The sequence below is a fragment of the Pinus tabuliformis genome, chromosome 5_1 (assembly GCF_031772625.1).
Source record: "Pinus tabuliformis cultivar Carrire ecotype Pingquan chromosome 5_1, CPIR1, whole genome shotgun sequence".
Lineage (NCBI taxonomy): Eukaryota > Viridiplantae > Streptophyta > Pinopsida > Pinales > Pinaceae > Pinus > Pinus tabuliformis.
In genome coordinates, this window is record NC_142305.1 from 323,850,794 (window position 1) to 323,863,987 (window position 13,194).

Genomic DNA, 13,194 nt, shown 5'->3' on the forward strand with positions numbered 1-13,194 from the left:
CATAATAAAATACAGATTATTTTGTACGCAGTGTATGCAAAGTTTGTTTATTTTGTACGCAGTGTATGCAAAGTTTTTTTATTGGTAAAATTTAATTTACTTAGTCAAATATGATAGTATTTTGGGTGAAGATGGTGCTGCATATTGAAAATCATATATAGAAGATAGCCTCATGCAATCAAGAAAGAATTTATAAAACAGAGAAATGATTGCAATCATGGGTCGTAAAGTGAATTGAAAAGAAGAGGTAAAGATCATTGCCATGGTTAGAGAGGTTTAGGCCGCAGCCGAGGAACTGAGAAGTTTAACAAAAAAAGCAGAAGAATTTGGTGCAAGAGGGAGTGTCATGCAATGACAGGTTATGTCACAAACAAAGAAGTAAGCCCCAGATTTGAGAGTATATCACCAAGACTCTGAGAGGAAAACAGAACTTGGAGAACCCCACTTAAAAGTGGATGATGGTTGTCAAGACCATAAAATTAAAACCCATTATGAAAGCATGCATATGGATGAAGAAGATGCAACAAAGATTGTAGAGAGAGAAGCATGAGCTCCTATGTGTGAAACAAAGCAAGAGCAAATAAATGCTCAAGTATTTCACTGTAATGTGGATGATATAGATGATGGTGAATCCCACTGTGATGAGACACATGTGGATGATCACTGCAAAGTTATATGTGAATTGGTGAATCCAGCCGCAACTTATAGATTTGGTGAAGTTGAAATTGTCGATGAAATTGGCAATGAGCACATGCATGCTTGGATATCCCACCATAGTGTGGATGAAAATTATGTTGATGATATGTGTGCTTTCTTTTTTGAAACAAAGATTCATTATGGCAATATGATACTTAAAGGTTGAAGTTGCCACTGTAACAACAAGATATGAAGCAATTGAAACTACTCATGTAACAATGTGTTATCTAGCAGCAGTTGATGATCAAGAACATGATAAAGTGATTGAAAAGTTTTTGATGAGAATATCCACTGGCCACATAATAGTGGAAGATAGTTTCAGTGAAGTTGAAAAGAAGAAAGAGAAGGAAGAGGTAGAAAATGAAGCTCTCATCGAAGAGCATAATAAAGATGTTTTTAACATTCTTTTTGAATATGCAGGTGTTCAAAATAGCATGGGCAAAGAAGTTGAAAGCAAGGTTGTTAATAAATTTGATGCAGATTTGAAGCTCATTGAAGAAGGGATTCAGAAACCAATAGAACAAATTGATTAGAGTCTTAAAGCAGCAGCTGGAATGAAAGAATTGAATGAAATGGTAAATAATGATCTTGAGTGTGCAGAATATAGTAAAACAACAGCAGTACCTGATGATGAAAGTGAAAAAGAATGATATGAAAGACCAAGATGAATGCATTGAAACCATTTTTCATCGATGGAGTCAAGAAGAGATAAGATTCTGCTATCCAGAAATATCGCAGAAAGAAAGTTAGGAATATGAAACACAAGAAGCAAAACAAAGAAAACACTTTGAAGATGCAATGTTGTGGCAGTAATCCATGGTTGAACTAATATTTGAAGAGGAAGATGTAGCAAACAAGATCAAATTGTGTTTCAACACAAATTCAAGAAAAGTCAAAGGAAAATTGCAGCAACAACAAGTAAAGGAATATGGAGCCTACAACAAGAAATCGCAATAGAGAATGAAGCAATTTCGAGGATTTAAAATTTAGAAAAATAGAAAAAAAAATGCAAAATTGGGAAAGTCTTGAGTCATTGTAAGCTTAGCAGGCATAGTTGAGTCATGTTTGAATTATGTTGAGTCATAGAGTTGTAATTAAGGGGGAGTGTTAAAAATTGTAAATACTCCCAAATGAGGGGTTGGCTAAAATTAGAAAGTCAAAGGGTTGAGTCAAGTCTAGTGATGGATGAAGAGTCAAGTGCAATCCATATTTAGAGTGTGAATTAACTAAGTTAAATGTGTATGCATCTCAAGCTATTTTAGGCCAGTCACTAGTCAAAAATATTTAAATACCTTTCAATGGATTCATTATAAGAATCAAGTTTTGTGTGATCAATAAAAACTCATATGTTTTTGTGTTGTCTCTTTTACTTTTCCAACCAATGTATGAAGATCGTGCCTAATGATCTTTAAAACTTTTCTGCCTTGGAGTATTTGATTTACATTACTGATCTCATCGGTGGAACAGGTCGTGACGGAGTAGTGGAGAGATATTCATCGTCCGAGTATCCTAATTCATTCCCGAGTCAGGTCCGATGCAAAGGACCACTATGAACCAACCCAACCTTATTGAGAGCAATTGATTGGTTGAATCACGATTTGTACATTCATTATAATAACCAATGGCTTATTATGTTTGGATTAAGACATCAGTAAACTAACGCACAGAGTTAAATCGGTTATAAATAGGATCAATGATAATATAGATAGGTTTGCTGGTAAAACTCGTGCTTAAATATTTCAGGCATGGAGTTAAGTAGTTCGGTATAGGGTGGGCCGAGAGACCTGCATATACTACACAATGTCCGATTCAACCAGGTGGACGTTATACGCAGAGATTCAACATTATTGGACAAGAAGGAACCTTGTCATGGCATGGTCGTCTCATGGCTCCGAGCTACCATGCATGGAGCTTTAGTGAAGCTTATATCCCTTTCCTAAACCCATGCAGAAATTCCAATTATAATAAGTTCACTGATGTCGTAGGTTTTGAGTGGTATCTCAATTTCATTAATGTAAATGGAAATAAATAACCTTAATTGCAGATGAATCCACTGTGACGATTGGTGGGTATATTGATTTCTCAACTCTGAGGTTCTGAATCGGATCATTTACATTGGTTAAATCGGATGTTCCCAGCATCGGGTTTTGAACACTTATGGAACCCAGCAGCTGAAATCATTTTAAAATTTGTAATCTATAAAATAATACTAGCCCATCGTGACACAATAATCAATATAATATACAATCCATCAACCAAATATGATTCGTGTAGAATCGAGCGAAGTTCGAAATATGGAGAATTAATGAAACAAATGATGAAATTGAAAATCATTACTATTTATTTGTACACCATCATTATAATTTCAACTTTCAAACGCAAAAGTCGTCGCGGCGACTTCTACGCACTGGATCCGGATCCGAAGAGTAAGCAGACCTAAGAAAAGTAGCAATGTAACACAACTGGAGAAATTTGATCAAACAAACGCTGAAATTCAAAATCTATGACTATTTATTTGTACACCATCATTATAATGTCAACTTTCCAACGCAAAAGTCGTCGTGGTGACTTTTACTCGTTGGCGCGGTTTATTCCACTCTATTTATACTTATAAGGTGCAATGCTGACTAAAACGCTGTAGTAATATCTCTACCGGGCTCACAACCGCTGTTTGCAGTTTTCTTCAGAGAAGGCGCGTATCGATACGCTGTTGAATTCAGCCAATTCACAACCCTCTGGTCCACGTTCAAAGATGTTGCCAGTGCTCTCACTGGAATATGAAATAAAGCTTCGCTGCTCGTCTGAAATCATATCATCAAAAACAATATGATATGATATAATCAATAACCATCTGAAATATATTGCAGCGATGGTGGCTAAACATATAATTGGTGCAGGGAGGAAGGCATACCAAAGTTCCGGGATTTTCACTGTTAAGTGCCGACAAATACTCAGCTTCCACGCTTCCAACGTTGAGTTCAAAATGGAGTACACCTCTGGGAAATATGGTAATGTCCCCCGGGTAAAGAATATCAATGTGTGACGCACCTATAGAAAATCAATTTGAGTACTGATCATCAGATTACATACAGTTCATGGATGGCACGGTGTTGTTACTATGAAAAGAAAGGAAATGTGTTCACATTAACATAATTACCAGTGGTGTCAACGAAGCCAACTTGAAGGGGTCCGCCATACAAAAGAGAAAGAACTTCTGTAGCTCTTGGATGTGTATGGGGAAGGTTACTTCCACAGGGAACCATTTTAAACCTCACAATAGATAGCCCTTGTGTACTATAAAATCATTTAACACCATTAATTACGTATTATCAAAACCTATGTAGGCCACCATACAAACAATATATTGTGCATCTACAAGCAAACAATATGTGAATATATTACCGGACTGCAGGAAAGTTTTGAGGATTGGTTGCAGCTCGAATCCCTCCAGTATCGCTACTCACGTCTCCATTTTGGAAAATGTTACGTAGAGTGAAGGTACTCAATCCCGTCTCAAAATCTCTAACGGGATCCGGATCTGCCGAGTAAACAAACCTAAGAAAAGTAGCAAAGACTAACACAATTGAAATTAGGACTGCATTCGCCTTCATCTCGCAAGAAAGGAAACGGTAACAGTAATTAAGTATGATGCTCAGAAACGAAACGATGTATTATTATTCTACTTGCTTGTTCAGATGTATACCTGCGTAATGTGTATTTATAGGCCTGAACCTTGAAATTGTCCTCCTCAATTTCTCAATGACACCATTGTTTATAATATCTCTAAATGCCAATGCCAGCCACTACTTTTATTAAAACACAAAATCACTGTCGATTATGCACGCGAAACCAACTATTCCTATTGAAACTTTCGCATTTGCTTGACGACACCGTATTTTAGAAATGGTGAATGAGACGGGTACAAATATGTGACGTGTGATGAAGAAGATGTTCACGAATTAATTAGTTCACAACCAATGAAGATGTTTATAATAGAGGGAGTTCAACTTCTTACTACTTTACTTGGTCATCATGTAATTAGTTCACAAGTATGAAGATGTTTATAATAGAGGCAGTTTATCTTCTTACTGGTTTACTTGGTCATCATATAATTAGTTCACAAGTAATGAAGATGTTTATAATAGAGGGAGTTTAACTTCCTACTGGTTTACTTGGTCATCATGTAATTAGTTCACAAGTAATGAAGATGCTTATAATAGAGGGACTTTAACTTCTTTACTGGTTTACTTGGTCACGATGTGCCTGATAAAGATGTTTTTAAAATAAATTTGTAATTTTTATACCATTCTATAAATAATGCAGTTATGAAAATGTTTATAACGCAGGGATTTAGACTTAGTCACTCATAGTCACTGATGCATCCAGGACTTTAGATTGTTACTACTTTATTTATTTATGCAATGTTTTAATTTTATGTTGTACGCTTTCATAGTATTAAATATTATATATAAATATTTTTGTTTTTATAAATGTAATTTTTTTTTAAGTATTTAAATATTTAAAATTTTTAAATATATGTATTTTTAAAATTATTTGTGTATAAATATGTTTTGATATTGGTTATTTTGTTTCTTAGAGGAGCTTACTAGGTTTGGTTTGTGATAATCATATGTGATACTAAGTTATGTTTTATGGAAAGCCAATTGTTTTGTACTGATCCATGTGATATGTGGTAGGATCAAGTAATTCGCATTTTTTTCCAATTCACTTTCTCTCTTTCTTATGGTTTAGTCTATTCTTTTTTCGACTTTGAAAATTGATGAGCTGGATTATGGGGAAAGCTTGTATCAATACCGAGCATTCAAACCATAGTATGATCACCCAAGTGACACATTAATAGGGTTAAAGTGTGGTGAAATGTCTTTTGAGGCTGTTCCGAGTGGATATGTAGTTAATATGACAAGCCTTTCAATAGGTCATTCATTTAATGCGAAGCACAATGAAGCAATCAAAGGAACTATCTTGAAGGTGTTTCTACCACCCAACTATAATGGTGTTCTCCTCTCAAATGCTCCTCCCTCTATTGTTTTTTCACCCCCTTTGGATCTACAAGAAGACAACAACACGTTCAAGAAATATCTGCTAATTGTGGATTTTGATCTCTCTATAGGCCCCATGCCTAGTAAAAGCAGTATAAGAGTGAAGCATAGGAAGGTCATAATTGTGGAAAAAAGGACATGAGGTTTGAGTAAATTCCTTCTCTAGTGAACAAAGCTCTGGTTGGTATATTTTGTGACAAATGTGTCATTGATGCTACATTGAAGAACTAATTATTTTCCTCATGGGTGTTGATGCTAGGGTATTCTCCTACATTCCATAATTTAGTCAAAGGATTGCTTTACTTCCTGTTAAATTCAAGGCAACATTGTTAGAAAATTCTAAAAAATGACTAGTCATCAGATCCCTTTGGATTAATTTTGCAATTATGGACAATAGATTTCCAACCTCTCAAGGTTCTTGTAGTTGTTCAAAAAGTGTGGGATATTCTACCAAGCCTCCCCTTTCTTTTTTGGTCTGAAGCTACCTTGAAAGAAATCAAGGACAAGTTAGGTTGATTCGTGGGTCTTAACCCAAATTAGGATTCAAGGCCAGATAGAAGGTGGACTTGGGTCCTGGTCAAAGTGGACTACGAGAGAGTTTATTGAAAGAGATTGATATGATATGTAATGTCTTTTTAGGGTTCTAGAAAGTTCACTATTATAAGTTTCCCTTTGGTTCCTTCAGTTGTCATGATGTCAAATATTTTTAGACCAGTCTTCGTAGGTGGTTCCCATGGCAAGATTTAGAAGAAAAAGGAGTGGGTTAAGATTAAGAATGACTTTTTCTCATAGGTTTCCAATGTGCTTTCCTTAGTTCTTAAGGCTACAAAATACGCTTTCTCTACAACTCTAATTGTTGATCAAGCAGCAAAGGCATCAGATGCGAACAAGTTCTCCTTTCTCTTTCATTCTCCATTTATGAATGTTTTTCCTACAAATGGAAAGAGGCATGTGGTTTATGTTCCCCTATTGTTGTTTTAGTATTAGGTGGGCACCAGATGGACACCTGTTTCAACCTCTCTAAATCCTATTTTTTCTCCTATGGATTCATTGGAGGGAAGAACGGGGATCCCTATCACTTGTCACTTTGGACAAGGTCTCTCTCCCACAAATTTCCAATGTCGTTCGGTCCAAAGTTAGGTTAAAATAAGATTACTTATTCAAAGGTGTTCTAGACCTCGATTCTCCTCTACCTAACCTTATGGGGTAAAAATCCCATTTTCTAAAAATGTAGCAAGACACGATGCATGATACGAAGAAAGGGAAGTATGCACCTATCTCTAGTTCTTTTGGAGTAGGAAAATCTCTCATTCAATTTCCACCATGATTTTTCTATCATTCAATGCTCAGGGGGTTAAGGGGTATCCATGAAAAAGTATCCCTCAAAAGGCTCATTTGAAACGTGTTAACGCTGTTGGAAATCTCTCAACTAAGGAGATCTCCCTGATATGAAGTCCCAATTAGACCTCACACCGTTTGGTGTAGGAGTCCCATTTGGTATCAAGGCATATTTGCCAACTCCTTAAAGATCTGCCTTGGCTCTAGCTTTCAGGACAAGAGAGTGATGCAATAGTATCTTCGAACAACAAGGTGAGTGTGCCTAGTGAGTGTGCAGCACAACTGTGTCTAGGTTCTCTTATTGCAAAAGGGGGGAGAAAAATGAGCCTCTATGTGAGAGGTAATAGTACCACCCAGGAAGAGACACGCATGAACTAGAAGGATCTGTCTAACATCCATCGAAATAGTCCACAGAGGATTAAATGGCTGTTACAACCAATGAATAAGGAGAGATTCGTTTAACATCCAGCGGAATAGTCCAAAGTGAATGTGACGATCATTATAATCGATAAGCAAGGTAAGGTCTGCCTAGTATCCTATGAAATTCTCCACAAGAATGAGACAACAATAACAACCATTATAACCATTACAACACATTCTCAACAAGATAAGTATTAAAATAACTGAAATAGTTCAACTATCTTAGTACATGTGAAAGCAAACATGAAATACAAACGTCCACATAATAGTATTACAAACATTCATGAGTCATGCATGAAGAATGTGTTGGCCTTAAAAGGCTTCTATTATTAAGTAAAAATTTCAACACACATATTCACATTGTACATCACTAGCCCCAGTAGTGGGACATTGGATCTAGTCCTTGCTCCTCAAAGAGCTAGTTGATATCTCTAACACCTTGCGAGAGAAGCCAAGGTGAAAATTCCTTTGCTCATACAATGAGGGGGTATATATAACCAAGGGTGATGCTTCCCCCTTGTGAGTCTTTGACTACCCTCATGATTGTTCAACTTCCTATGACTTTTCAACTTACATGACTCTTCATATTCTTCTGTGTCCATTGGACTTTTACTTTACAATACATTTGATTTACAATACACATGGACCACAATAGTGATGTCACATATGACATCTCACGACACGACTTTACATGACACTGATGATGTGAACTGCCTTGATGATGTGACAATGTCAAGTCACTGTTGCTGCTGAGTGATGGATGTGTTCTTGGATATGCTTTGTCTTCTCCTCCGCATAGATTGATGATACAGGGTCTTCAATGGTCTTCGATCTTTGAAAGTAGTTGAAAACTTGCATCCCTTTTCTTGCTCTTGGTAGGTCCACTTGTTTGTTCAACTACAAATGAGTCTTTAGGCATACTTCCCTCCTTCTCCTCTTCATCCTCTCACTGTGACTTGATAGTGTACCTCTTCCTGCAATTCACTCATGATGGGACAACATGAATCCGAAAACTCCCTACGCTAAGATGGTGCATTATTATACATGAGTTGAGCTTGGGACAAGTCATAGGCTAGGAAGCAGGGCTCAGTAACTACGCATTGCGTAATTCCAGTTGATAGGGAGAGGGATTGATTACTGAGACTGCGTAGAGCGTAGCTCAGGCTTGTCTGAGGAAATTTTCAACATAGTCCTCACTAGGGAAAGAATTGCGAAGTTTCCACTGGGAGTCAGAATTGTGCAGTTCATGCCATCAGTGGATGATGCAGGATGAAGCCATAAGGGGTCATCTTTGTGCAGTTTTCAAAGGCAAGGAGGATTGGTTAGCATAGAGGCCTCGAGGATAAATATGCACAGTTCTTGAGGGAAATGAACTTAGAGTAAGGGAAGGCACTTGGAGACACCTTTGTGCAGTTCTAGAGGCCAAGAGAGGTTGGGTTCTCTGTGCATTATGAGGTTCCAATAGGCAAGGGGAAAATCTTGAGGATTGACAATGAGAATTGGACATTTCAAGTCAGGCAGGGAGGAACTGTTGCACAATTCTCTGGGTTAAGGAAGGTTGTTGAGCTCTGGAATTGTGCAGTGCAACTACCCTAGAGAGCAGTGACTACGCACTGTGCAGTTCCAGACAGCAAGGTCATAACACTGAGGGCTAAGACTACATAGTGTGTAGTTTAGTCAGGGTTTGGTGTAGTTGAGTTGCTTGGTTGGGAATATTTCGGAAAAATGGATAAGTGCAGGAGGAAGATAGACTTGTGATGAACTTGAAATGTGATCACACACTTAGGATAGTTCGAAAACATGACAACATATACCAACAGGGTAACAAAAAAATAATTACACTCTGTGTGATCATCTCATGACAATAAGCAACAAGTGCGACAATAGAGATAGGCTTTAGGATGATTGTGACAATACTTGTGTGATAATTCTCAAGACTTTGTGTATGAGTGCAACAAATGCTTACATGACTAGGAAAACTTGTATACACAAAGACCAACCTTCGAAACCACCATAAGAGGATCGCAACATTACATATCATTCAAATATGCCAAAAGATTATAGTTAACCCAACATGCAAAGGGGAATGGAACACTTAGCGAAAACACATGAAATGACTTTCAATGTTTGTAGCCATACATGTCATTGAATACATAATGATATGAAAACGATAAGTCATCATTCATACTACACTAAGAGGTGTATTTCAACTTTGTGAGATGTGCTTTGTTTTCCGTACCTACCCTCCAAAGGGTTATGAATGAGATGGAGCTTTCATGCAGTACTGGTCTCTGATCTTTTATCATACCTCAAGGTGCCTTGGTCTTCTTATCTGATGATTACCTTTTCTCCTCAGATCCTTAAGTATCATCTACGATGTCCTCCTTCTTAATCTCATTCTTAATCATCTTGCAATAACCCAGTAGAATTCCTGTATATGTAATCCACTCATGAAAAGACGACATAAGTCTAATAAACCCCTAGTCTAAGATGTTGCATGATAATCCATTGACTGAGCCGGAACTGATATAAGGTCAGGGGGGAGAAGGCTCAGTGACTGGGTTGGACTGAGGGATAAGGCTGCACAGTGCCCACTAACGGAAAGATATGCGGAGTGCCTACTAAGGGTCAGAATTGCGTAGTTCAAATAGGCAGTGGTTGTTGTGGGGTGAAGCCTTGGAGGAAAAATATGCGCAGTTCTTAGAGACAAGGGGGATTGGGCAACAGAGAGGCACGGGTGACAAATATGCACAATTCTTAAGGGAAATGAGCTCTGGATGAGGGAAGGCCACTAGTGGTAGCCTTTGTGCAATTTTGGATGTTAGACTTTCTGCGCATTGCATAGTTCCAACAGGCAAGGAAAAATCTTGAGGGTTGCAGATGTGAAGTGCGCAGTTTAAGAAGGCTAGATGAGGCTAGGTTGCTGGGAATCCTCCAAAATTTGGCTAACTGTGGGATCAATGGAACCGATGCGAGCAATGATAGAACTTTAATGTGACCACACACTTGGACACTTACTGATACAACAAAGATCATCCAGAACATATGAAAACATACTTCGCTTAATGAAAACCCTTTGTGGCAGTTTACAACAAGTGCGGCTCCAATGATAGACTTTGCGAGGATGATGACGAAAATTGTGTAATAGCATGTGAAAATTTGGAAATGAGTGCAAAACATGTCTACATGATGGGAACAACTCATTTTCACAAATATTTCCCCTTGAAGCAAACCAAAACTTCACTTTGCCTGACAATCGATAACTCCCATGCCCGAAGATGACACTTTTTATATAAAGATAAAAGAGTGAGCGATTCTGTAAGAGCCCTACCCTAGGGTCTGCTAACAGAGCTAATTTATTCTGAAATTAAATGCAATAAGAGGAGATAACTTACTTACTTATGTTGGCTAGTTGAATTGTTTATGAATTAAACATTCAAGTACCACATTAATTGTCAACCAGGGAAAGTCTTTTTATTTCAAAGGCTACTGCGTACTGTATGTACTCAAAATATAAAAGCATCGAAAAGCTGTAGTATACGTAATTCTTACGCTATGTCATTACAGTACTTGTTAAGATGAAAGCAATTAATTAAAACTACGAATCTGGAAATCGAAGTAATGGACGCTCTGTTAGCAGAGGATCAGGACCCTATCCTCCAGATGGGGACGTTCAGCACCTGCACCTGTAATCAGATTTACTAATGCACACTGCACTCTCATTCACTGGTGAGAAACAAACTCAAGTGATTAATGAAACAGAGTACTAGAAAAACAAAGAATACCAGAGGTAATGCTATCAATTCCAAACAGAGTACCAGAAAGAAACTACTGCACACTTACACACTTGACAAGAAAGTAAATGGGTGAATCTTGTGAGGAAGGTGGGCCCAGTCCCTCTCACAAGATTCCCCAGGAAAACGAAGACGGGATTAAGTGCTCAAAACAGTTTTATATTCATCTGCCAAAAAGATTAAATACAATAGAGTTCAGACTTGCTGATGTTCTCAAAATCTCGCTTACAGACTGACCATAGACACCGACTAATCCCTTTTTCATGTAGATGTCTCCTCTTTATAGAGGAGGCATCTATTACAATAAAGTATTACAGCCTATTCAGTTAACCCATCTTGTCAAAAATAAGCAATTCAGAGTGCTGTTACAACAGTATGATAATACATTCTTTTCTTGAGCTTTAGCTGTTACACAGCGGGTAACTGACTTTGACCGTCTTCTCGGGATCTTCATATTCCTTCGCCATTTCCCCATGCTGTTCATGCTGACTGTGTTCTTCTTTCTTTAGACTTCCGCTTGATTATGCCACGTCAAGATTCTTTAGATAGCTGCCATCTGTTGTTTGTGGCTGTTACAAAATAGCTTGCTTTAGGTAATTGTTGTTGCTGACTGTAGCAACTATGGAGTTGCTGCTTCTGGTGTTGCAGCAACTGCGTAGTTGATGTTTCTGGTGTTACAGCAACTGCGTAGTTGCTGTTTTTGGTGTTACAGCAACTATACATTATAACTCCTGCAAGCTTAAGACAATTATTTGACAATTTAGTCAGCGTTTCCAAGGATAAGTATAAAGATATTCACGAATATGAAATAAACAATTAAACATAGATATGCGGAAGGTTACTTCATACCTTGGGGTCAATATGTCATTATAAAATAAAAGCTTTCAACTTATGACTGCAAAAGGGTAATAATACGGCAAAAGATAAGGTCAAAAATAGGTCAATTGTGAGTCCCAACATCCCCCCCAACTGAAGAGATTGCATGTCCCCATGCAATGTCTACTCTGAGTCTGAGTCGGAGAACTGGGACGAACAATGCAGATTACTAAGACAATAGCTGTAGGGAGTAACATCAAACTTGTCTCTGAAACCACAAACAATTCGTATATGTTTCCATGCTGCTGCCTCTTCTCTGTTAGAAAGTGCAAACTGGCCCTTATACTGATCACCTGGCAACCATAAAAGTGGGAACTTGAATTTGTAACCCATCCAATTCTCAGCACAACGTTGCACGCATTCAACATACCGAGGTACCCTTGATAATGCTACTTGTAGATTTGATGGGTTATACGGGTGATATTCCTTCCTTTCTGCGGGGCAGTTATCCCAAAATAGTTTATTTGCTTTAACAGCCAATGATGCTTTGGTCTTTACATACTGCTGACAGTCTGTTAGGACCTCTGCTCGCAGTCTCATAACATGATCCTTCATATCATCATTGCTTATCATTTTTAAGTGTTGGGAAATGAAAGTTGCAGCATTCTGTGGTTCAGACCGAATCCACAAAAGACAGTTCTGTTCGTTTTGGAGGCCTGAGACATAGGCGTTTTGCCAGGTAAGCTGATTCGCCAAAAAGGAGATGAAGGCTCTTAATTGAATGTCACCTACTACAGGTATCATATTCATGTTTCTTTCTTCAGACACAGCCTCATTATGGAGGTACAATTCACATAGCAGGTTTTGGTCGCTTTTGGGTGCCTCTGCAAAAGTCTTCATAAACTGATCTGCTGTGACCACTTGATGAGGCCTCCCCTCTTTGATAGCCTTCAGCTGAATGAATGCAAGCCTTTCCCTTAAAAATGTGGCATAGTTAAAGGAGGGTTTCCTTGTGGCGAGCATCCTTTGACATAACTCAAACATCTGGGACATCCTGTGTTTTAGTTCCT

General features: G+C 38.0%; 1 protein-coding gene across 1 annotated transcript; it reads right to left on the reverse strand.

Annotated features, from left to right (window-relative positions):
- Positions 1–3,034: 3,034 nt before the first annotated feature.
- On the reverse strand, positions 3,035–4,374 carry LOC149164666 (germin-like protein subfamily 1 member 7). The gene is made up of 4 exons (XM_089430955.1): positions 4,099–4,374; positions 3,854–3,990; positions 3,608–3,744; positions 3,035–3,497 (listed from the first exon to the last, which is right to left on the reverse strand). The coding sequence occupies exons 1-4, from the start codon at positions 4,305–4,307 to the stop codon at positions 3,324–3,326; spliced, it is 657 nt and encodes a 218-aa protein (XP_089287081.1). The 5' UTR covers positions 4,308–4,374; the 3' UTR covers positions 3,035–3,323.
- Between the last annotated feature and the right edge of the window lie 8,820 nt (positions 4,375–13,194).

Bases quoted from the DNA above. Each gene is read 5' to 3' on its own strand.
- LOC149164666 (XM_089430955.1), bottom strand. From the start codon at position 4,307: ATGAAGGCGAATGCAGTCCTAATTTCAATTGTGTTAGTCTTTGCTACT. The intron at 3,991-4,098 runs GTAATATATTCA...ATGATTTTATAG, and splicing joins CAAAACTTTCCTGCAGTCCG to TACACAAGGGCTATCTATTG. The intron at 3,498-3,607 runs GTATGCCTTCCT...ATATGATTTCAG, and splicing joins GTGAAAATCCCGGAACTTTG to ACGAGCAGCGAAGCTTTATT.